Below are 26350 nucleotides of genomic sequence, written 5' to 3' on the forward strand. Positions count from 1 at the left end.
TTAAGATGGAAAGAAAAAGATCATGAATAATAGCATAGTTATTTTTTTGCCATAGTGTAGTTACTTCTTTGTTTACTGGTTCAAATGTCAGTAGAAATATGGACTGTGAGTTTTGGGAGCTTTGTTGGTTGACTGTTACTTAGCATTTGAGAAACTGACCAATTCTCCGCGATTTCTCTTTCCCTTTCAGTGATTTGCCATCTTCCGTGTATGAACGGTGGCCAGTGCAGCTCCAGGGACAAATGCCAGTGCCCTCCAAACTTCACAGGGAAGCTCTGCCAGATTCCAGTCCACGGTGCCAGCGTGCCCAAACTTTATCAGCATTCCCAGCAGTCAGGCAAGGCGTTGGGAACGCATGTCGTCCACTCCACCCATACCTTGCCTCTGACCATGACCAGTCAGCAAGGGGTCAAAGGTGAGCCGATGGTTTTGATTTTGCCCATCCGTCAGACCTCAGCTAGCCTGCTAGACCCATACAGGAGCCAAGTGTCTGCAGATGGCCAGGGCTGGTTATTGGAACAGAATGGAGTATATGATGGTCTGTGGCCTGAGAAATGGCAATAGGGGCAACATGTGGGCCCAGGTATGTGGCTGAAGTGCTTTCTAAGCCATAGAGATTTGGTATCTAAGAAACAGAAAATAAAAAGGAGCCCATCATTCTCTGATGACTCATAGCACCAAGAGCTGCTGAATGGGCCTGGCCCTGTTCTGGCCGGGCCCGGGGAATGGAAAGGACAGCAGGGAGTGATCTGGCCCTTACAGTGTTCATGAACTTGTGGTCTCGCTGTTCCTGCTGGTGAACACCATGTCTGTTGACTAGTTGAAGAGTGCCTGGTTTTAGTTCTAAACAATCACTTATCCTCACTGGGCTTCAATTTATTCATCTATAGAGGAAGGTAAACTAGGTCACTTGGAGCTCAGAAATTCTATGACTCACTCATTCTTTTAAACCTGGCATCTCTTACACATGCACAGTTTTCAAAAAGGGATCAGAGAGTGTCACTGCTGTTACTCTTTAAAACTTGAATGTTAGCATCAGAAGATGAAATTGTGTTTGAAAGCAGCGGAAAGTAAATCTTGTTACAGATATAAAATATCAACATTTTGGTATTTCATGTGTGTCCCAGTAAGCACCAATATAGATCCACAATATGTTGTTTAAGGGTAAGAGAACTATGCTCTATGAAATTATACTTTGTCTTTTAGTGGAGAGATTGTATATCCTACAACTTTGCAATGGAAGCTTCATGAGAAATTCAAAAGTAATCCAATTCTTGAGTCTTTATTACTATTATTTGATAAAATACACCTCCCTGTGACCATAAGCAGCATGAATTTCATAGTTTTATGACTCTCCTGAAAAAAAATTTATCTTACGAGTATTTTACTGTGAGAGGTTTTAATTTTTCTTTATAGTTAATTTTTTAAAATATATAAATTCTGGTTTAATTTTTTATTTTAAGTCTACCCTTTTATTCTCATTTACTTTGATGGCTTTGTGGCAAATATATGTATACATTGTATATGTGTAATTTACCCTATGTATAGTATATATGCATATAAATATATATGTGTGTGTAAAATTGACTTTCATGCTGACTCACATGTTAATCATTCATGATTAACAAGTTTTCCTCTCAATCTGTTTTAGTGAAATTTCCTCCCAACATAGTCAATATCCATGTGAAGCACCCCCCTGAGGCTTCGGTCCAGATCCATCAGGTTTCGAGAATCGATGGTCCAACAGGCCAGAAGGTGAAAGAAGCCCAACCAGGCCAATCCCAGATCTCATACCAAGGGCATCCCGTCCAGAAGACCCAGACGGTCCACTCCACATACTCCCACCAGCAAGTCATTCCCCACGTCTATCCCGTGGCTGCGAAAACCCAGCTTGGCCGGTGCTTCCAGGAAACCATTGGGTCCCAGGTAAGCCACATTGCCCAGCCTCTTTTAGCAGTGTTTTCTAGAAAGGGTCTCATATTAACAGGAAAGCCAGACTTGGGAAAATGCCTTTCTGTAGAAGGGGTTGGCAGACTGACCCATGGGCCTAGTTTTGTAAATAAAGTTTTATTGGAACACAGCCACATCCATTCATTTACATGTTGCCTGTCCTGTTTTCATGCTCTTGATGGTAGAATTGCTTAGTTTCAACAAGATCATACAATCTGCAAAGCCCAAAATACGGTCTGCAAAGCCCTTTAGAGAAAAGCTTGCCAACCGCTGCTCTTTAAGATGAACTTCCAGAAATGCGGCTGGAAGTCCCTGATTACTGTTTATGTTTTTCAGTTAAGGTGATCTGTGTGTAAATCGTGCCAGGGATGAGGTATATTCTGCAAAGCATTTGAAAATACTTATGCCTTTTTGCCGTAGTTGTAGGTTAATAGGTATAATCAAGTTTCGAACCCATCACGCAATAAAAATTTGCCGTTTTTTATTTTCTTATAAAAACTCCTAACTAGAATGGCAATGACTGAGTAGTTTGAAGTACATTTTAACTCTCACTGAGTTTACATGTAACTTTAGGCCTATATCTATATCATAAAGTAGGAGGAAGGCTGATTTTTCTTTAAAACTCATCCTTGAAAGTGCATAATGAAGGCAACAGAAATATTGGCTCTTTTACCCATCCGCTTGGTCTGCCTGCTTCGGGTTATGTGGTAAAGACTAGCTTTGTTCTGTGGTTTCAGCCCCACGTGAGAAGAGGAGGTGAGATGAATGTATTAATATCTCTGTTCTTGCCTGAATATTGAAAGAATATTGTGTGCGAAATATTTGGGGGTAATAAGCACCCATTGTTATTGCTTTAGAAACCTGGAAAATACTTTCAGGTTCTGGGCAAGTTCTTGGTAGGGTATCACCTTTCTTCCAGGGGAAGGAGGCAACATCGGTTTGCAGACCTGCCTGGAAAGAGCGCCCATGTGGAGTTATAAGATCTTGGCTAGAGCCAGGGGCCCAGCACTGGGTGGCAGGGAACCAGCTTTCTTACCTATAAGGTGGAGACAGGAATATGGGGCTTTGTTAAGATGAGACAAGATAGTGTGAGCACTGCTTGGCAAATTTTATAGAACTATGCAAATACTAGCTTAGAAGATACCTATCTGTCCATAGTGTCAAACTTAGTAATAGTCAGGAAAGGTGACTGCTTACATCATGTAACTTCAGTAAGGCAGGGAAGGCTCGATCTCCCCAAACACAACCTTCGTCTGCCTGCAGGCACTTGAAATGCCCCCTAAACCTGCCACAGCTTTTCATTCCTTAATTGAAGACCAGGTTTAAACAAACACTTTTGGGAGAGGAGAGAATGGCATCAGTTTAAGTTTAGCGTAGAAGTAAAGTCTAGGTTCTTGTGCTAAGAGCAGCTTTTTGTAGGGACAATGGGGTTGAAGATAAACTTCATACACTTCACAGTTTTGCCCTGGACCAGCCTTGGAAAGAGAGGATGAGTTTGGTGCCATTTGCATTGTTTAGTCATTCCAGCTTAGGTTGGTCCTGAGAAAGGAAAAAGCAGATCCTTTTAAAACTGTGTGCCCAGTGCCTCTCTCCCGTTTCCAAGTTGGAACACGGATGATAAAAGGCAAGAAAGTGAAGTTTTCACAGACTTGTTATTCTTGTGTAATATGAGGCCAGTGATTGCTAATGAAAAAGGATTTCAAAAATTATTTACTTTTAAGCCTAAGCTGGACTGTATAATCAAAACAAACTGGCTAATTGGCAGAGTTACTCAAATAATTCAGACTAGGTAGAAAACTTTTGCTTTATCTGCATGCCTCTCTGGCTTTTGGTCTGAAGGATCCAGACAGTGATCTTGATTCTTAATTCTTTTTGCAGGTGTAGTCACTAATATGAAGCTTCAAAATAAGACCTGTTTTCACAAAAACATTCTCAGTATATACATTTGTCTTCCTGTTAGTGAGACATGTTGCTGGATGCCTATGATTTCCCAATTAATTAGTAGAATTAAGATGACCAAATTATAGAAAATAACCATGAATATGCTTGAAAAAAACAGCCACACATTACTGGCAAGTAGTTACTAGTATTTAAGATGTATCCTATGAAGATGTTTGAAAACATTTGTGCTTTCTTGCTGTGGTTGGTTTGCATACACAGCTACAGAGGGAGGTACAGGTAGATGTTAAATGAATGGTTAAAAACAGCTCTATAAATGCTCACGAGTGCTTTGCCCATGGGGATAGTCCTATTAGCTGCAGATTTCGACTATGGAGACTTCTAATGCCATAGAGTTATCAGTAAGCATCTGTGTTGATGCGTTGCAGTAGGAGGGCATATACAAAACCAATTTTGCAGAAACAGCCCTTGTTTCTGTGGCGCATTTTAATAATTAGGCTGTAGGCTTGGGGTTGAGAACCCAGCATGAACTGTAATTAATGTATTTAAATTCAGGGAAGCTTCACAGAGTTTCACGAATTGCTTGAATGGTGGGGGGAAATGGGTGATTGGTTAGGAAGCCAACGTCACAGGGGAAAGGCGGAGAATAATTGAACAGAGGAAAGAGAACTTGGCAAGAAATGAGTGAGGAAGAAATGCTGGGGAGACCGGAGCTGGGCGGCAGGTTGGGACCCTGGCAGCGTTTGCACAGACATGCAGCTTCCTGACCCGAGGCCTAGTGCATGTGAACGACAGGCGGCAGGGTAGAAATAGCCGAAGCCCCTTGAGCCAGTGATCAAACTCAGAATCATTAAAAGCAGGACAAACAACGTTATCTGTCTCCTGATGTGATAGTGTGAAGTTTGCATATCACCCTAAAAATGTTCTTACCAAAAATGTTTAACCTGAGTCTAATCAAGCCTTTGTATCTAACCTCCAGCTTATAGGGAACACTGAGAGTAAAGAAACAAGCTGAAAATATAACCCCCATCGACCCCCATCAGACAGTCATAGTGTAGGATATTATTGCCTGGTTTCTTAAAAAAAAAATAATAATATAATGGAACTAAAGTAGAATGACTTTTCTAGAAAGAAACTAAAGAGTCACAACAACAAATGTAATGTATAAAGCTTAAACAAATTGTGTGTTTTAAGAAAACAAAACCAAAAACTCACCTCTAGAAGATATGGGGAACAATTGGGGGATTTTAAGTATGGACTAGATATTAGATTATATTTTGGAATTGTTAATTTTTTAGGTGTGATCGTGGTATTGAGGTTTTAGGACAATATCCTTATTCTTGAGAGAGAAATGCTGAAAATTGTAGGGGTAAAATGCCACGATGTCTGTAATTTATGTTCCAGCGCATTCACATACAAATATTGCAACATTGTAACCATTGTTGACTCAGAAGTAGTATTGGATATCTCAGCATATTTGAAATTTTCTTGTGAGGAAAAAGGGAAAGTAAAAATTTTCTAAATGTAAAAATACAGGCATACTTCCTTTTATTGTGTTTCATTATATTGTGCTTCCTAGATACTGAGTTTTTCATAAATTGAAGGTTTGTGGTAACCCTGTCTTGAGCAAGTCTATTGACACTGTTTTTCCAACAGACTTAGATGATGGTCAGCATTTTTTAGCACTAAAGTATTTTTAATTAAGGTATGTACAGTGTTAGACACAATGCGATTGCACACTTGATAGATGACAAGTATAGTGTAAATATAATATTTAAAAATATATATATCTCTATTGATTTCAGAGAGAGGAAGGGAGAGGGAGAGAGAAACATCAATGATGAGAGTCATTGATCGGCTGCCTCCTGAATGCCCCCGACTGGGGATCGAATCCACAACCTGAGCATGGGCCCTGACCAGGAATCAAACCAGATCACAACCGCTGAGCCACGCCTGGCCGGGCATAAATGTAATTTTTATATGCACTGGAAAACCAAAAAACTCTTGTGACTCGCCTTATTTTGCAATATTTGCCTTACTGTGGAGGTCTGGATCCGAACCTGCAATACCTCTGAGATATGCCTGTGGAACAATATAATTTTAAGCTGAATTTAAATCTTGTACCTTTAAACAATCAGTGAACTTTCAGAAAATAATTTAAAATGTTTCACCTTTTGGCCCGGCCAGGCGTCTACCTAGGATCCAGGAGATCGAGGTTCGATTCCCGGTCAGGGCACAGGCCCGGGCTGCGGGTTCGATCCCCAGTTGGGGGCGTGCAGGAGGCAGCCAGTCAATGCTGACGCTCTCATCATTGATGTTTCTCTCTCTCTCCCTTTCCCTTCCTTTCTCTGAAATCAAGAAAGATATATTTAAATAAATAAATAAACAAGTAAATAAATAAACTGTCTCAGCTTTTGAATGAACGGGGCGCGATGCTGGATGCAGGGCGGACACTGAGGCGGGAGGCGGAGTTGGCCTTGGCCCAGCTGTTGGAAGCGAGGCGATGACGTGGGGCTTTGTGAAGCGTCAGGCGGCGGGACTGGTTGAGGGCTGCGTGAGGAGAAGGCTGGCCGTGGGCTGCACTGTTCTGAATTTCCTCCCTTCAGAAGTCAGGTAAACGCTCGCGCTGGTGGACCGGCCCTTGCGGGAGGAGTAGGAGGGGAGCCGAGCGGCGGCTACGTCTTGTTTTAAGCAGCCCCGTTCTTGATGGGCGTCAAGAGCGGTGCATTCTTGGGCATCGGTCAGGCGACCCCGTGCTGTGCCAGAGATGGAGTGAGAGAGGGTTAATGGGAAAAATTCAGTGGTCAGCGAGGAGATCTAGTGATGATGAGAGATTCCTGAGGACAGAGAACATTTCTGTGGCATGTATGGGAAGAGAAAGGAGCAGCAGTAATGGAATCGGAAACAACTGTAATGTTTCCCACCTTGACCAAGTGTCAAGATGCTAGCGCTGGTAGGAGAATCCTTCCTGTGGTAGAAAGTGATGTTCCATCTCTCAGTGTCCTGAAAATCATTTCTTGTTCTTAAGATCATATAAAGTATTGATTTTTATGTGAATCAGGCTGGGTACAGACATCATTACATTTACTTTAAAGGGTTAAAAGAATAGAAATTAATAAAGATGTGGGTGGCTTGGAGGGATGGGATGCTTGAATGTAAATCAAGTTTCAAGTACTTGACAAGTCCCAGCTTTGACCGAATATTGGTGCTGCCTGGAGCAGACAGTGGTACACCAGGTATACCTGAAAACATTTTGGAGAGTTTGCTCACCATATAGATCAAGTTAGAATTAATTACATCTCCAGTGGTTACAGTCACCAGCTACTTTCAGGATAACCTCATGTTTTCATGTGCCTAAAATGTGACCGTTTCCATGCTAGTTTTCATCTGTAAGAAGAGGCCGTATTCCAGAAACTACCCCTGTGCTCTACGTTTGCACCACAGGGACAGTGATATACGTACACCTTTCCCATTGTCAAAGGGCACCCTTTGCTTTAAACTGTGGCCTGAGTTTGAAACTTATTTGGCATCTGAGTTTTTGGTTGTTCCCAACATGTTTTATTTATTGCCTAGTTGCTAGAAATAAATATTTATAGTTATTAGTGATGCCAGATGGTATGAAAAGACCTTGTCTGTGGGGAGTTCAGGATCGTGACGTAGGGGTCAAGGTCCGGCTTCCACGCTGGGCCCGCCCCGGCCAGGCTGTGCAATCCTATGTTCTTCCTTAAAGGGGGCAGGGGAATGCTCCTTTTTCAGACACAGGCTGTACAGGATGGGACAAAAAATCCTTCAGGACCATATTGCAAACACCAGAAGAGCAGAAGAGTCCACATATTATAAATGCCTGAGTTAACTAAGAGGAACAAAAATACTAGAAAAGAGAAGAAAAGGTATTTTTAGTCCAACACTCTTACACACATAAAGATCAAACAGTAGGCCAACCGACCCCTACAGTTTGCAACCATAGACTCCCCCAGAACAGTAAACAAAAAGAAACTGTAAGAAACAAAGTTGCCTGGCTGGTGTGCTCAGTGATTGAGTGTCCCAGGCTCTAAGAGGCCACGGGCTCGATTCCGGGTCAGGGCATGTGCCTGGGTTATGGGCTCGATCCCGGTGAAGGACATGCAGGAGGCGGCCGATCCATGTTTCTCTCTCGGCGATGTTTCTCTCCCTCTCTCTCCCTCTCTCTTTGTTTCTCTCTAAAATCAGTAAAAACATATTTTAAAAAGAAAGAAACTCTTAAGATTTAAGTTCTTTAATACACATTCTGTAGAAGACAGTAATCTTTATGTGGATTAGGAAGAAAGGATCAATACTTGATGTGAAATCATGAAACCATTGGAAAAGCCTTTTTTCCTTTAATTATTGGTCATGTAAATAATAAGGCCTGGGGCAAAACTGAGTTAAAGTGGCAGGAGAATTGTTTGGGATCCCCTTAGAACTTTCAGAAGTTGTTCCAACAGTTCTCTTTGGACAGGAAAAATGGAAACAGAGTGGGCCATTGGAGAAAAAGATTATTTAATTGGAGATAGGTCTCTTGGCAGATAAATTCAATAACATCATCAATTCTAAACCTTAGCACTGGAACACACACACACACACACACACACACACACAATTCTGAAGGGCCAAACGGATGCACTTAGCTTTTGATTAAATTTTTTTTTTTTTAAAGAAGGATCGTGGAGAAATTAACAGGAAAGTGTGAGCTCATTGAAGTGGAAAGTATCCTAATTACATGGTTGAACGTGCTTTTTAAAAAAGTCTCCCTATTTCTGTCACAGGACTCTGAGGAAAAATATTTCTTGGTTTTCACCCATGGAAGCCAGTGAGAAAGGAGGGGAACAGATACCTTGCCCATCCGATCCGCTCGGCAGGGAAAATGGAGCTGCATGAACAGATGCAGGCGTAGATGCGGGCCGGGCCGCAGACCTTGAAATCTCTGCTCGGTGGTGGGAAGAGACTGTGGTGCCCAGCTAAGGGAGCTGGGAGAGTAAGCCCTGCTACTGAATTTCTGAAGGCTCTCCTGTGCCCTGAGCATTACCGAGGAGAGGCCCAAAGCTCAGCAGTGTTATTTCAGGGGTATAATTTAGGACAGGGATAATGCCAGAATCACTGTAACATTTGCACACTGGTTGTTTCCCTGCATTGAGACCAAACCCCACAAAGATGCGAAGTCTAACGAAAGAGTAACCATCAAACACCAGAGGCTCAGCCTCTCACGTATGAATTATTCTTTACGTGGGAAGGAGAGCTGAGTGGCCAGGCTGGGTCAGCAGGCAGTGGTCCCCATGCCCAGCTCAGTGCTGTAGGGCAGGGCAGGGCCCTCCCAGGTGAACTGCCTCTTGCTGGGGCGCTGTTGGCGGTGCCTAAGGAAGGCAGGGCCGGGGCTCCCAGGCGTCTGCCTTCTCCGTGAGCAGAGAGCCCCGTTGGGGTGTGCTGATTGCATTTACTGAATTTTGGCCTCCTTCAGGTGGAATAAGTCATTAACACCAGGCCCTTCCTGTGCCATCTGGGTTTTTCTTCAGTGTCCCACTCAAACGCTCCTTTGGCACAGTCTGAGAAATATTTAATTGAGTGCCAGTGAGTCTGGTTGTCTCCAGTGGCTCTCCAGTGGCCGTCCTTGCCAAGCCTTACCTGTGTCTGCAGCAGAGGCATCGCTGGAGGTGCGAGGCTCATCTCAGCGACAGGGCCTGGAGCCCCGCCGTGCTGGCCGATCTTGCTCCCTCCTGCAAGGCCTGCCGCACCGACTTCGTGCAGGGGACTCTTCCCTGGAGCCGAAAAAGATCAGTGAAGACGGGGGTTGGATCCAAAAGGGGGACTGGTGCATGAGAAAGGGAACATGTCTGCATGTCACTGAGCTCCTGCCAAGTGGCGGGGAGGACTGCTGGCTTTATTTGGATGGAGAATGTGGGACTGAACTGTTAGGATAATCAAAACACACATTCTTAGAACTGAAGTGGAGTACTTCAAAGAAGGGGTGATGACCCAGACATTACCTTCCTACCGCCTAATATCCAGCCTTTACCCAGACCAGTGTCCTTGGACACCAAAGAGTCTGTCAGCTTCGAGTGCTCACTTACCCTGACTTGTTTCATAGGCAAGAGAGTTCATGCGCCTTTGGTCCCTCTCAGATGGTTTGCATTTTATTGGCAATGAAAATGCCTTTATCATGACACGGGATATCCAGTTCCTGTATTTTATACCTCTACAGCTCACTAAAATAATGCACCTATTAATAACCAGACTCTTGCCTTTGCAGAAGATAGGCATTGAAAATAAATATGGGACAGTGTGTTAACAGAGCGGAAGTGTGTTACGTCACTTCTGATACTGGCAAAGCTGTAAGATCCTGTGGTCGTTACATTTGAAGATGATAGTTTTGAGCATGTTGGAAATAGTATTAAGAGACCATAGCTTAAATTGATGGTTGATTTAGGCTCTGTAAATTTAAAAAATGTTTAAAGAGTCACAGCTGGTATTTCTAGGGTCTGATGTTGTTTCTTGGCGATGCCTAAATGATGCTTTGGAATTGAGATATGTTCAAATGAAGTGGAATCATCTGGTTTACTAACCCCCCCCCAAAAAAAACAACAACAAACCCAGTCCTCTGGAATCTGACCCATAAAGTTGTAGTGAAAAAGGCAACACGCCCCCGTGTTGACTGCCCTGCTCCACCCTACGCCTTCCCCGCCACGATGATAGTCCTGTTTCCTTTTCTTTCCCATCTTTCCATTTTATTCTTTCTCCTCTTGTCTCCTTTTGTGTGTGAAAGAATTTATCCATAAAATTGGAGACTCTCTTTCAGCAAGATCTCTTTATGAGACTGTGCATTTACTCTAGTAATACTGCGGTTGTACAAACAATTCTGAAATTTCTGTTTCGAAAGAATTGTTTCTGAACCAGTGTATGAGCGGCACTGAGAAATTAGTCTTTCTTTAATCTCCTGCAGCTCCCTCATTTACTGCATCCTCAAGGAACCTCAAACTTCCCCTGGTCAGTTCAGCCTCCAGGGAGCAGGGATTTGCCACCATTGAAGATATTGAAAATAACCCGTCTTTAGCCCCAAAGAGGATCCTGAAATCCAGACAGAGGACTTCTGAATATTTTGAACAAAGATAGCAGTGCCTTCAAGATGAGCACCTTGAAGAGGGCGGGTTTAGACTGTGCAGGACTTAAAGGAGTTGTTAAGAAAATGGCCTTAACATTCTGTGGCTTTGGGGCAGGCATCTTAGTAAGACAGTGTACTCTTATAAAATTGATAGCCGATAGAGAACATTCACACTTATGACCTCAGTTGACCTTCAGAACAACTTCAAAACAAGGAAAAGTAGGTATTCTTGTCTCCTGTTCACATAAGTGAAACTTGAGGCTCGAGGAGGTAGGGACGGGCCTGTGTTGTTACTTCCAAGTCGATAGCCCTGTTTTCCTTTTTGGCAAACCCACCATTCTCTGGCCCTCGGTTTCCTTTATTTTACAAATAACTGGTTTGGCGGAGAGGACTACTGAGGCCTCTTTAGCCCTGCAGTCCTTTGATTATGATTTTTTTGACATTTTTCTTTCCCACAATCTTAGATGCCACCGATACTAACAAATGCACAGGCTCTGGACAGAGCGAATACGGTCAACACCTAGAATGATCTCTCCCATCCGCCCTGACTTAAGAGACTCCTCTCGGGTGTCAGCACCTCCCAGGAGCCTTCTAGTCTTCTCCAACCCACACTGCCCCCCCTCCCTGACTTCTTACTGCATTTTTAATCCAATCAGACTGTTTTGAATGAATTGTCTTAGAGTTGTTGGTTTTGTGCCTTTCTTCCCTTCCCCATGGCCTGTCCTTCCAATGAGGGCAGGGCTGTGTGAGCTGAGCTCAGTGCTGGGCAGATGGGTAGCTAGCGAATATATGCTCATCGGTCGGTGAGGCTCGGCTGTGCTGTAGTGATAGACACCCCAGCAGCTTCTGTTTTGTACCCACTAGATGTCTAACAGGTGAGCAGGGGCCTCTGTGCTGCGCATCTCCCAGGGACCCAGGCTGACGGTGGCTTCACCATGTTACTGCTGTGCTGTCTACAGAATACACGGCCACCTCGGTTCCTGCAGCAGAGGAAGAGAGGGACTGCAGGGGACACACGTGACTTCTCCAGGGTCCATGATGCAGAGAGGGTCACATGGCCCATCTCGCTATTAGTTTTATGGCAGTGTTATGGCTGAATTGTGGTCCTCCTTCAAATTCTTATGTGGAAGCATTAACCCCAAGGTGACTGACTGTATTTGGAGATGTCTGTAAGGAGGTAACTAAGATTAAATGAGGTCCTAAGGGTGGGGCCCAGAAACAATAGGATTAGTGTTCTTTTCAGACACCGACTGGCTTGCTTTCTTCGCCATATGGCTGACACAACAGGATGGTGGCCTCCTGTAAGCCAGGAAGGGAGTCCTCATCCGAACTGACCCTGCTGGCACCTTGAGGTTGGGTTTCGACCCTCCAGAGCTATGAGGAAAGGAGTGTCTGTTGTTTCAGCCCCCCCGTACCCCACTCCGGCTCAGTCTGTGGTATTCTGTTACGGCCGCCTGAGCTGACTAACACAGTTAGGAAGCCGGGACCGGGGGGAGCAAGTGGTTCTTAGGTGCGTTGTAAATGTTCCTGCCAAGGGGCCGAGCAGTGATCAAGACAGACTTGATTCCCTGCTTGCAGAGAACTAAAAAAAGCTATTAATATGATTTGTGGCATTCAGTGTTTCTATGCTACTTGCAACCAAACCACAAGTAATGATTAGTTTTGAGTTCTGTGTACTTGGATAAGACACAAAAAACAGAAAGCTTAACCCAGTGAGGCACGTGTTACAGTTCACATAGCGCTGTGAGGCCCAGAATGGTTTTTGTTCCTTTCAGTATCTCTGCGTAGACCGAAGGGAAACTGATGGACATTGAGGTTTCATATAGACTATTTCGCTCAATGCAGTTGTAGAAATAAGCACTGGGGAAAAGAGGTCTTTATGTTCATCATTTGGGAGTGATCTGGTTGCCATAGTAATAGTAACCGCACCTCTATGCCAGTCTTTGTTCCCTCCCTCAACAGGAGTATATCTTTTTAGACACATCCTTGGTAATGGAACTTAAAATAAATTTTATATTTCCCCCGTTTAGTACTAGGATTCATGATGTGATTTGTGTTGTTTTGCTTCAAGGAAAGGCTAATAGGAATGAGCGTGTCAGAAATATAGTCATGACAATGCTTAGTTACACTTTTTGCAATTTAAGAACAGCCAGACTCGCGTGTGCCACAACCTGGTGGGCTTGGCTGCGGAAAGGCTGAAATCATTGTAGAGGTGGAGGAAACAGGCGGCCCAGATTTGATCACTTCTTCAGAAAAGATGTCAACTCAGAAGTTTCACGCTTAAGAATTTTTCCCCTTTGTATGTTACTTTAAGACCGTTCTTGCCTTAGTGTAACTTTTAAAGTACCGTTTCATAAACTAAAGTAGTTGTCTGGAATTCCTTGAAGCCCATGGTTTGGCTTCAGCGGGCTTTAAACAAATACACTCTCCGAAATCGATGTGGATACATTTCCAGCAGTTAATGCCCGCGTCACAGTCAATACTTTATAAAATCAATAGCCTGAAATATCAGAGGATTAGGGTTGTATCCGATACCCCCAAATACCTAACATTGTTTTAATTACTCTAATAAAAGAAAGCTGGGTGGATTATTAAAAAAAAAACACAAAAAAACACACAAAACCAACCTTGCTTATAAAGAATGTTCTGCTCAAGCCAAAGCAAATTTTTTACAAGTTCTTTTAGAAAATCTGGAAGTATTTAAGCGCTTTCCTCCTCTTCTTATGAGACAATGCTTGTTAGCCTGCCAGTGCTCCGTCGTACAATATTCTCCTTCATGACAACGGGCCTTTAGAACAAGTTGATCAAATAATGTTGCCGTAGCTGTATTAGTGATAGGGTTCAGAGATTTGGACCCTCTTTCTTATTGGCACATGGCTATAAACATATTTAACGTTCTGGTACACGGACATTGAAGAGCTCTCGTGGGGTTTCTCAGTTTAATTTGGAGCCATAGTTGGTCCAGAGGCTAGAAGAACATCATTTCCTCGGAAGATGGGCAAAAGTCACTTTGCCAGAGGGGAGATGTGTTTATATCATAGCAAAAAGATTGATGATAGGAACAACCAAGGGCTGCGACAGGAGTTTGGATTAATCCGACCCATTACGTACAGTGAGAACTTTCCCGTAAGGAAGCTCGTTCTTGTTTGTATGAAAAGAAGTCCAAGATTTCCAAAAACGGCGTTCACATCCCTCAACCAGATTCATTGTTCTGAAGCTGTAAGTTCTGTTTGCCGGGATACCTCAGAGGTTTCCTGCAGAGCATTGGAATAAGGTGCTTCTGAGTGTGGGCAGAGGTGAGCATGGCAACCGCAAGGGGGAATAACTTATGGGACCCTGTGCAGCATGGGTCGATGGACCATAATGTGACTTTATAATGGTCACAGCTCACGGCACACAGCATCTGACTGTCTTGAATAATTTCTGATATTTTGCCTATTGATAAAAATGTATCATTCATCATAATCGGTTATTATAGCTTAATCTAGGAAGGAGCCGTTGAAGAGCCGTGATGACTTTCAGGAAGACAGGGTTGCCTTTTTTGTGAGTATAGACTGGTAGGAAAGGGGTAGCCATGAAGTAGGGTAGAGGAGGTCCATTCTGGTCATCACCCATCAAGTTGGCCCGGGTCAGGGTATGATGTTAGGACTAGATAACAGGTGGCATCACGCAATCTAGTGTATCAGCCTCGCAGGCAGGTAACGTTTAAGGAACGCTGACCTTCACAGGTTTGCCCTGACATAGGGCACCATTTCACCATAGCCTTTGTGAAACCATAAAATCAATACTCATTGATTTTAGGCACATCAATGAGTATTAGCCATTAGCCTGTACTTAAAAATTTTATTGATGACAATGTTAAAGTCTAGAGAAGTAAGTTAATTTGCTTCAAGTCTTGTATCGAGCTTGTGGTTGTTGAGGGCTAAAACTGAAGCTATCTGGTTTTCACTCCATCGTTCTTTCTACTATCCCATCCTGGCTCTAGGCCGTCTCTTCTGGGCATGGAGGATTCACAAGAAACCATTGCTCTTCATACATGTTGGCTCCTGCTGCCATAACAATATACTATAGACTGGGTGGCTTAAACAACCAAAGTTTATTTTCTCTTAGTTCTGGAGACTGGAAGTCTTAAGACCAAGGTGCTGACATTCATTTCCTGGTAGGCGTCTCTTCTTGGTTTGCAGACACCCACCTTGCGGTGCGGCCCTCAGCATGGCCAAGAGAGAAGGAGCTCTGGTCTCTTCCCTCCTTATAAGGACGCTGATTCCGTCACGAGGGCCCCACCCTCATGATCTCATCCACACCTGATTTCCTCCTGAAGGCCCCACCTCCTGATACCATCACATTAGGGGGTCAGGGCCTCAGCCTATGAATTTAGAAAGGGGCACACAAACATTTAGTCTATAACACTAGCCGAACATGAGAGGACAGATGAATTCTCTGGGATCTGTGTTAGGGAGTTCTCTGTTCTCCAGTGTTTTATGATTGGGCTGTGGATGCTTGTGGGGAGGGGATGCAGAGTGGGCTCCACTATTTTGGCTTCATAGTGTTGTTCTTCTGGCACTAAGTCATGATGCATGACTAGAAGGATGTCCCCAAAGTGAAACCGTCTGCTGCTTGAACATATATATGGACTGATTGAATTATTGTAATTCAGTGATACCAGGTGATGCATCGACATCAATATAAATACCAATCCTTCACAGCATTTAGTCTCTCAGCATTTCTTTACTAGCCAGAGCACTTTTGTGAAAACCTGAACATTTTAAGTAGAATCTTAAGAATATCTTATTTTTCCTACTTCTAAATTTAACTTAATTATCTATTTACGTATCTCTTCTTCATAAGTTGATTCTGGGACATTGTATATCGAGCAACTATTAGATTCCTTGGTCCTTTGTTAAAAAGCCCAGGTTCTTAAATGAGGGCTGTGGAGGAAGGAGCCTAATATTGTGTGTGAGCCTAGCACATGCTGGCCCTATGGCTGTTTCATGTAGAACCTGTCCCCTGTGTGTAATCTTAGTCCTCTTGAAAGCTCTGTGAAAATGGACATTCTTAGTTCCATTTTCTGGAGGAGAAAGTAGGCAGAGGTTGAGAATTTTGCCGACAGTCATGTAGGTGGTCATTGGTACAGTGAGGATTTGGACCCATGTTGGTCCAACTTCAAAAGCTACGCTCTTGTCATTTTCTCAGTTACTGTTATATTTACCCCTCTTTTTATGGGGCCCACAGGGAACATGATTGTGTGGAAAAGTCAAGTTCTCATTCATAAAGCACTAGCTCTGCCGAGCGTGGACATGCCTGGGCATTTGCTTTGTGTTAGATCATTGCTCTCTTGTTCAAAAAAGGGCTCATTTGTGCTGAACTTACGTGCCCTTCTGCTATTCATTTGAGGGGAAGACTAGCCAGTGTGCCTTGAATAATTACTCATTTTCATTTTTTTGTCCTTTGATGGTTACTGTTCATGTTTACCCTAAATATAATTTCTTCCTTCCCCCCATAAATGATGTACTCTATCCCAGTGATTCTTTATTTTATTTTTACTTTTGAGGGGAAACACCAGATGTAAAAAACTGTACTTTTATAAAAACTTCCTTCTCTCCTACCCACGCACCCCAGGTCCTCTCCCTGTTGGTGGTGGGCCCTGGGTGTAGCTGGAGGCGCGCCATCTCTTTGGAATCTCTTTCTCCCCAATACAGCGGTTGAGTCACTGTCTGTTTCAGCTCCTGCCTAAACACCGTCCTGTGTACTCTTGTAAGAGTTGCAATGAATCAGCCTTCTCTCTCTTTCCATGATTACTTCAGTACAGTCTTTAGGAACATTTAAAGAATCTGTATGACTGTAACATTTTCAGTTTTATTTGTTCTTGGCTCAGTGCCATGTTGTCTTTGAGAAAATAGTCTTTATTCAAACTCAAAATATTTTATCCATCGTATAATGAGAATAAAATAAAATGAGTTATATACATGGGTGGGCAAAAGTAGATTTACACTTGTTCCTATGGAAAAAGACATGCAGATTATGACTATTCAATAGTTTTATTAACTGTTTTGCATACTCACAACTGTAAGCCTACTTTTGCCCACTCCTATTTATGTGATAAAGAGAATTCATAAGAGTATTTCAATATTATCATTTTTTAAATGCGTTCATTGGTGAGACTAAATTGTAGTCCTTGGTATGGTGGCCATCTTCATGGCGTGGCCCTTTCACTAGTGAAATATCTGGACCCTTTTCATGTGTCCTGAGGGCCTAGCAAACGGCCAGCACTTTAACACTTTATAGGTTATACGTACACCACACACCAGCTGAGGAGGCAAATGGGGATCTAGCCTCTACGCTGCTTACCAAATGCTATGTCCTAGTGCAGAACACATCTCAACGGGTCACCTTTTTCCAGTCCCCACAGAGGAGTAAAAGCAGCCCTGCTTGGCATGTGTCATTTTATGTGTCAACTACAATCCTTTGAAGTTGGGATTATTGTTCCATTACTAGCACAGAGAGGCTGGACTCTGTCAGACATCTCGCTGCTCATCAGAGAGAACTGGGATTCAGATCCAGGCCTCCTTTCTTTTTTCCATGATTGGATCTTCCTTCCCCAGAACCTGGCCCAGTGCAGCAAACATTCCTGGAGTGAGGATATTGTAGGTACCAGTATACATTAAGCATAGAACCCTAGACCTGGCGGACTCTGTAGAATTCACCGGCTTTATATCCTGGGAATTCTTGAGAGAGGCTCTTTCAGCCTCTGCTCCCAGGGAAGATGTCAGTGTCTTCCACTGTTGAGTGTTAAATGTTGAAAAGGCCTCCTGCTTAATGAGTTGAATCCTCTCTTCCTGTCATTTGCAGCCTTGAGTCCTGCTAATACCTTCCTCATGCCACTAACTTCAAGCAACAAGTGTAACATACCTGACTGAACTCTGCCATTGTGGCTGCTTGCATTCTTATTATTTCTACTTTCTTTAATTGATACTCATGGGACCTGGTTGCCAGAACCTTCATTGTTCTGTTTACATCGCTTTAGGTGGGTCATGCCTTGGCTGAGTCCTGACATGGATGTGCGGAGTCATAGTGTTCCCTAATCTGCAGCCCAAAGTCATGTGACCTTCTTGGGGAGCCATAGCCCAGTGCTCATTTGATGGATAGATTTTTCTTGCTGACTTGAAACAGATAAACATTGGTTGTACTTTAGCACGCTTCTGGATTGCTTATGCACAAGGTATGCCTTGAAATGAGAAACTGGCTTTCTCTGAAAATGTGGTGAATGACGCACCGAGGAGAAATTCCACTTGTGTTTTTCACTTGTAAAACTCACCTCAGTCTGGGCATAAAAATGCAGGGAGGCAGCATCAGCCCGTGTGCATGTGACTGTGCCTCATGGAGAAGCAGACCCTTCCCGCCTGAGCTCTGGCCTCCTCCTGTGAGTGCTTCTCTCCCCTGCGGCCCTTTGGCGTGGAGGGGAGGATCCTTCGTCTCCCTGCTTTTCATCTAGGTATTTCCAGCGTCCAGGGAGGTGTTGCGCAGTCTCGTGTGAGAGCCCCGCGTGTGGCCCCAAAGGTCTCTCGGTGGAGTTTCTGGCCGCACGTTGGAAGCTCTTTACAGTTAAAGCACAAAGGGGTGAACCGGAGACTTTGTGCCCGCTGCCAGCCTGCCTTCAACCCTTGCAGCCCGGTCTCGGGCTGTGCACACCCAGTTTGGAGAAGAACACAGTGGCGTGGTACCGCCTACGTGGCCGTCTATTTAATCGATTTGGGTGGCTTGTGCCGCTCTTGGCTGTGGACCTGCAGCAACAGAGCCATGGGATGAAGCGGCCTGAGTCCTGTAATGAAAACCTGGTACCTTTTTTGAGGCCCGGTAGAGAGAGATGATTTATTTTCGCCATACCAAATAAAACATTCTAGGAATCCAAGGTGAAAATTGGATTTTAACTGCTACTAAACGTTTGAGCATATAAAATCAGCCAGCGTTGAGCGTCTTGCTTGATGACATAGAGAAGGACCTCAAGAGTCTGGTACAGGAACGATCAGCGTGGGATGTTCACTGGTCCCTCACGTCAGCCTGGGGGATAAACCTGGAAAGAAACATTAACACACCCTGACAGCACATTGCAGCAGTGGAGACCTCTGTGTTCCTTTTTTTTTTTTTTTTTTTTTATATAATTTCTTTTAATTTTTTCCAATTACAGTTCACTTTCAATATTATTCTGTGTTGGTTTCAGGAGCACAGCATAGTGGTTACACAGCCATAACCTTTACACAGTGTTCCCTCAGTATTCCCAGTACCCACCCGGCACCATACGTAGTTATTACAATGTTATTGACTGTATTTCCTATGCTGTACTTTACATCCGCATGACTATTTTGTAACGACCAATCTGTATTTCTCAATCCCTTCACCTTTTTCTTTTTTAAAAAATATATCTTTATTGATTTCAGAGAGAGGAGAGGAAGGAGAGAGAGAGAGAAACATCAATGATGAGAGAGACATTGATCGAGCCCGCAACCCGGGCGTGTGCCCTGACCGGGAATCGAACCCCGATCGCCTAGGATCCTAGGTCGATGCTCAACCGCTGAGCCACGCCCGGCCAGGCCCTTCACCTTTCCTTAGCAGAACCGTTTTGCTTCTAGCCTTATGCCTGGAGCCGTGCTTCCTCTTCGTGCTCTGCGTTTCGGACCCAAGCCTGAGATTAAGCCGAGGGCGCCTGGTGCTGCCTGAATCCGCCTGCCTGTGCCTTTCTTCTGTCCATTTTGGTCATGAGTCCCTCTCCCTCTCTCTCATCTTATACCAGCTTCGGAGAGCACACAACATCCTGCCAGAATCATTAAAAACCATTTAGAAAAACCCTAAAGACTTCAAAGCTATGATGGAACTACATGAACTGTGCCGGGCCATCTCTGGTTTCGTTTTACGATCGGACACTTAGGGCCTCTGTCAGAGTGCTGCATGCCCGGTCCCGGTGGGAAAGCAGCGCTGTCCCTGGAGGCCTGCCAGGTGACCGTCTGCTCCCTGCGGCCCTGCGAAGGCTCACCACCGGCCCGGACTTTCTGCCCATGTCCCGCTCACCAGCCTCTGTGCGTTGGCTAATTTCCACTGCTTGCCTGGGTGGGCCTCAGTGGGCTTCCTTCCTTCCTTCCTTCCTTCCTTCCTTCCTTCCTTCCTTCCTTCCTTCCTTCCTTCCTCCCTCCCTCCCTCCCTCCCTCCCTCCCTCCCTCCCCCCCCCTTCCTTGAGCATCTAATGAGCATTTGCAATGTGCGCTGTGTATTGGACTATGAAGATAAACAAGATACATCCACGTCTAATTAAAATGCTCCCTGGAGGTTGTGGAACTGTGAGAAAAGTGCCAGAGCAAAGAGGAGGCAGGAACTTGCTAAAACTGAGGAGACACGAGGCTTCGCTTGATGGCTCTGCAGAGCTGGGGCTCACGAGATAAAGAAAGTGTCCCTGGGCAAAGAAAAAGGGAAGGCCACCGGGGAGGGAAGGAACAACTTCTGCAAAGACGGTTTAGAAAATTGTAGTCCTTCGACATGCCTGAAGGATGGGTGTAGAGAGGTGAAGGGGGGCAGAGAGAAAGTCAGAAAAATGGCCTAAGGCAGAAATAGGCAGGAACTTCTGTGTCACGCCAGGGAGTTTGCAGTCTTCAAGCAGTGGGGCCTCTGAAGGTTTCTCATCCACGGGGGAATGTGACCAGATCGGTCTCTGGAAAGATGAAGCTTGAAACTGCGTAGAGGATTTTGTAGAGGTTGAGGCAGATGAAGGCTGAGGGACTGACCCCTGAGATGTGGGCGTGAGGTGGGCTTAACCTGCACTGTAGGGACAGAGAGGCAGGTGGCTCTGTCCTCAGAGCAGGGTCTGTTCTCCTAGTCCTTTCCTGACCCCACTGAGTCGGTCTCATTCAGGCCCCTGCCTCTCGGCCTCTCCTGACCTCCTGTGATGGACCAAGGTCATGAGATGGGTCTTTACATTTGACGACTTGAGCTGTTCAGCAGCCCCGGGCCCTGCTCTGCTGCCTCCGGGCTCGTTTCAAGCTGCCGCGTCTTCCTACCTGGGCGACCTCCCTGGGTCAGCCGCTTGGCAGCCTGGAGCCCTCAGTGCCAGAGCTGATCTGGCGCGGCCGGCCACCGTTTCTTGTATTGTCCCGTCCTGTGCTTTCCCTGCCCGGGCCGTGGGTTTATAGGGAGACTAGAGCCTCTTGAGATGGGATCTGTGCCACATTCTCAGGGTTTACACACCCGCCATGCCCTTGGAGCCCTCTTTCCTGATGATCCACAGGAGAGAGTTCAACAGATGGGCGAAACTAAAATTTTAAAAGTTTATATTGATCTTTTAGTTTACAGGTTCTAATAAGAAAAAAAGGCATCGGAAACTTAAGTTTTATAAAGTACCCTGAGCAGTGACAGATTTTCATGATACTAGCAATGCCAAGAAGCTCTAGTAAACACGCTTGATCATTTCAGTGTCGTCTTGATTCTGTTACGGTGTTTGTTTTGAAGTTTTAGGGGCCTTTTCCCCCTCCCCTCTCTAATTCTGTTGGTAACAATGTCACTGTTGTATAATGTGGCTGAAGCGCAGCAGTGCTTGGAGCTGGGCGTCCTGCAGCGGCTGACCCTGTGTTTCGCCCTGGTCGTTGCAGTGTGGCAAAGCCCTGCCCGGCCTTTCCAAGCGGGAGGACTGCTGCGGCACCGTGGGCACCTCCTGGGGCTTCCACAAATGCCAGAAATGCCCCAAGAAGCCGGGTAAGTGACATTTCGTCATTCCCCTGCAGGTTAATGTAGCCTCTCTGTTTCCTTATGATCACCTTTTTAATGGTGAGACATTAGACTTTCAAAGAACTCTTACTGAATTGTAGAACATCGTGCTATAATCTGCATTTCCAGAAACCTTACAGGTCTGAGAAAAGTTTCATACCCATTCTGTTTTTTAAAAGTGCAGTTATCAGTTGCCTTCTTCAGTTGGATTATACATTTAAAAAAAAAAAAATCTTTTAAGAGGCCATATGCTAAATAAAACAGGCTCTATTTTCTCAGTTGAAGAGAAAATAAGATAGCTTTAAAATAATAATTAAATGTTTCAAATCCTAGAAAACGTCCGTGCAGTTGTGGTTTCTTAGGTTAACTTCCTTAAATGAAATTTTTATTAACAGCCACAACTTCTGTTGTCGTTTTTGTTTTACTGTAAGTTTTCAGAATTCACTTCAAAAAAAAAGCTCAAATGAAGAAATGAGTGTGGCTGATTTGCAAAAGAGAAATTTATTATAACTAGGACACAGTTCTCTCCCCTTTTCTCCTTAGTTGCGCTTTTATACCGTCCCAGTGCTCGGTGACATGACTCTGTTGACACCCACATGCTTTGATTAATCTTTAAAATCTGTTTTTCAGAACCTGTTGATTTACAGCTCTCATTTGCTCTTAAGTCTGTGGATCATGAAAATGAGAGTCTGTATCCAAAATGTTAAAAGAGTATTGCCTTTTTTTTTTTTTTTTTTTTTACTGCCTGCCCTTGTTGGCTCTGTGCTTGTCTGTAGGAATATTGGGGGGAGAGGGGGGTAATTCCCACGGCTCAGTCTGAGGCCTGGAGGAAGACAAGCCCCGTTCTTTCAGCTTGGTTGGGGGCCAGACTTTGGTCCTCTAACGCTTTTTTTTCATCTTATACCTTACTTTTCTTTTTCGTTTCCCCCTTTCTCTATATATCTCTTGCTTAGTTCCTTCTCTTTCCTCTCTTTTTCCAAACCCCAAAGTTGCATGACAGGAGTAAAGGGAATCATAAGTTTTTGTTTATTTTTGCTTTTTTTAATCCCTAACTTCTACTCCCAACCTTTTATCTTTCTAACCTAGAATTGTGTCATCTGGGGATAAATCCATCTGCTGTATATGGTTTTGTTAGCTCTATATTTTAATGTTGATCATAATTAAGACAGAACGTGAAAGTACAAAGTTGCTGACACTTTTAACTAAAGGTTGTTGAAAAGAAATTCATACATCGGCTCATTTAATGTATAAAGTTGAAGAGACTGATTCCACTTGAGGGAGGCAGCATGGATTATGAATGAAGTCAACTGTTAGCATCTTGACATTTACTTTGGTTTGTGTCACTCCCACGAAACATGCTCGGGGTCACCTTCTTCCCGTGTCATTCAGCAACTTTCCTTTCCTTGGTTGGTGCTACTCTCTAAACCATGTTCCTCTTGGAAGACGGCAGACTTTCCTTGGCTTTACATGCTATGGTTTTGTGTTCTGTGTCTTTTTTTTTTCCCACTCAAAATAGTTCAAACTTCAGTTTTCACATGGCTTTTATTTAATATTTGAAGTTTTTGTTTAGCCACATACAGAAAGACCTTTCATTGTTGATCAGTTTATACTGTGAAAACTGAAATTTTAAATCTGCGGATGATTTCATTAAATAGCCTGCAATCTTTTAAAAAATGTACTTAGTGTGAGCAAATCACGTGCCCTTTGAAAGATTTTAGAAGAAAATTAACATTGAATCCTAAGCTCAGGAAGACTTCAGGAGTTCCTCCGCTCTGACCCCCTGCCTCGAGGCAGATGACTGTAGAAACTTTTTAAACAAGTTGTCATGTCTCTTTCGCCTTTTAACAATTCACAGAGAGCCCACAGCCTCTGTCGGAAGTCTGCTCCAGAACATCTTTATTATGTGGAGACGACTAGACATTCGGCCAGGGAGCTGACGGGGCAGCTTCCCCTTGCCGACCTCTCCCTTTTAACTCACTCGTCTAAGACTCCTTCCTTCCTCTAACCATTTTCCAGCATCCCGAAGGATCTGAGGGTAGAGGAAATATGGCAAAGAAAGGAAATGGAGGAGAGGAACAACAGTAGTAAATACTCACCCTGTTTCATTAGTGCCGAGAAAGCAAAGTAATTTTATTTTCCATAAGATTATTTTTTCTTACTTCAGCTTCCCCTTTCTTCAGGTCTTTTTAGTAGTCTAACCTATGTTGATTATGGCCCACTTTCTGTTGTTCATAATCTTTTTAATAAAAGAATACCTCATTTCAGGAAACAACAGCGACATCTGTCCCTCAGCGCGTGCTTGCTTTTGCCAGGCACTGTTGCAGGCATTTGCGTGTATCATCTCGCAGCTCCACAGCCCCCCTGGCGTGCTCGGCAGATGTGATACTCTCATGGCACAGAATGGCCGTTTGAAACCCGAGGTCGCAGAGCTGCTGCTGGGCAGAGCCAAGATTCCAACGAGGTCTCCTTGGTCCCAGAAATTACACTAGTTCGACTATGCTAAGAGGTCCCTCAGGTTTCACTTTAGAGTGTCCAAATTTCAGCAAATAGGGGTTTATTGGCAAATTGATGACTGCAACGTTTGTATTGTTGATGAGTTTTCCAAGTGACGAATCCATGCAGCGGATCCTAGCCTCTCCTCCTTACCTCCTGTTCTTTCCAGGTTCATACTGGTAAGAATTTGCTCCTAACTAGGATACGTGATCCTGCGGTTACGGCGAGCATATCATGCACCGTCTAAACTGCGGCACCTTTGAGACGGAAATGGAGTGTCATTAGTGAACTCTGCTGGGACATCAGGCATAGTTCGGGACTGTCCCAGGCCGACTAGCGTGTAGTCACCTGCCCTCCAATAAGAAAATCCCAATGCCTGTGGCAGACCATCGGGAGGGAAGCGATCCTTTGTAATATAAATAAGGAATCACTAACTGGGAGAAAATATGAAAGGCTTAGGATTCATTTAACACGATCAGCATTTACTGAAAGTAATCGGGACTAAGTCTGACGCAAACTCTGAAGTGTACTGAGAAACGGGTGATGTGAAAGGAATGAACTTGCATTGAATTGGTCTCTTAGAAATGAGTAAGACTGCTGGTGCCTTAAGTGAGTTGGTTAGCACATATAGTTCAGGATTGTAAGAATTTAAACTAAGCACGTAACAAAGAATTCTCTCTTCCCTTCCAGCTTATCATGGATATAACCAAATGATGGAGTGTTTACAAGGTTATAAGAGGGTTAACAACACCTTTTGTCAAGGTAAGTCAGGTGCGCCGAAGTCATTGGTATGGACTCAGCAGTCGATTTGGCTTTTGAGAAACCTGGGTTTTGTCACATTTTGCTCATTAGCTTAGCAGGTGACGGTCACACGTGAGTCACCTCTGCTCACTCCTTCAGCTATGTGGAAATACAGAGGGTTAGTGTACAGTTGCTAGAATTACTTCACTACCATTTAAACTTTATGGAACTCTCTTTCCTTCTATTAATTTGCAGTGAAATCCGCAGGATATTGGGTTACATTACGATCACTTGGTGGTCTCCATGCTTAGTTACCTCCTATCCATGCATGGGCGCATGTGTGTGTGCACGTGAGCACACACATGTACCCAGCAGTACTCCTTCTTTGCTGACACCTGGTTGGGCAGCAGAGTTCCTTTTTTCTCTCAGAGTATGGCTGGCCACCTTGTATCCAGGCGTTAAACATCAGAGGGAACACACATTACCTATGCAGTAGGTAAAACTACGAAGCTAACTGTGAAATGCCCTGAGTGCTTTCGCTCAGTTTATTTGGAACCTGCAGTAGAGCTGTACAAGCAGGGGGAACCTCAGAGATCATTTAGCCCAGTGTCAACACTTTACAAATGAAGGACATTGAAGCCCAGGCTGGTTAAATGACTTTCCTTGTGGCTAAATAGGTAGAGCTGAGGTTGTAACTCAGGTTTCCCAATGCCTAGTTTAATACCCATATAGATAACAAATTCTGTTTGTTATTTTGTGGGCTGTGCAGTTAATGCTCCTAATTTCCCCTTACGTGTCTAGGATGAAAATGTTGTTATTAGTTACTGGAATATGTATACATTGAAATAAACAGAAACAGCTTCTAAGAGACTTATTGAACCAAAACCCATGTCAAAAATGCAACCTATGTCTTCTGACCTGTGGTCTGGGGCTCTGTATCCTTGACCCTGTGTTTGTAGAACAGTAGATTGAGGTAATGTTATAAAATACAGAAATGCTCATGTCAAAAGGATATCTTTTAAAAAATATATAGATCTTTATTGATTTCAGAGAGAGAGGTAGAAACATCAAAGATGAGAGAGTCATTGATCGGCTGCCTCCTGCACACCCCCCACTGGGGATTGAACCTGCAACCCCTGGCCTGTGCCCTGACCGGGAATCGAACCGTGATCTCCTGGATCCTAGGTCGATCCATGCTCAACTGTTGAGCCACACCCGGCCGGGCAGAATATCTTAATTAACTGAGAATTTTCTCAAGGAAATCATTTCATACTGCATCTGTGCAGCTTTTATGACTTGCAGAGCTTGTGCTGACTTAAACAATTATTTTGGAATGCACATAGATATACCATGTCTTTAAAATTTTTTGCCTTAAAATATTCTAAGCCCTTGTTATATGTGAAAGAATTT

The 26350-nt window shown here is 44.0% G+C and overlaps 1 protein-coding gene across 16 annotated transcripts in view; it reads left to right on the top strand.

Annotated features, from left to right (window-relative positions):
• LTBP1 (latent transforming growth factor beta binding protein 1) overlaps positions 1–26350 on the top strand; it is a 313392-nt gene that overhangs the window by 162102 nt on the left and 124940 nt on the right. For all 16 annotated transcript variants that reach the window (XM_081157290.1, XM_081157285.1, XM_081157276.1 and 13 more), the window contains 4 exons: positions 191–415; positions 1652–1926; positions 21592–21694; positions 24890–24961. In XM_081157290.1, the coding sequence (XP_081013416.1) occupies positions 191–415; positions 1652–1926; positions 21592–21694; positions 24890–24961 (675 nt within the window). The remainder of the gene's footprint in view (positions 1–190; positions 416–1651; positions 1927–21591; positions 21695–24889; positions 24962–26350) is intronic.

This window comes from Miniopterus schreibersii, assembly GCF_964146895.1.
Source record: "Miniopterus schreibersii genome assembly, chromosome: 13".
NCBI lineage: Eukaryota > Metazoa > Chordata > Mammalia > Chiroptera > Miniopteridae > Miniopterus > Miniopterus schreibersii.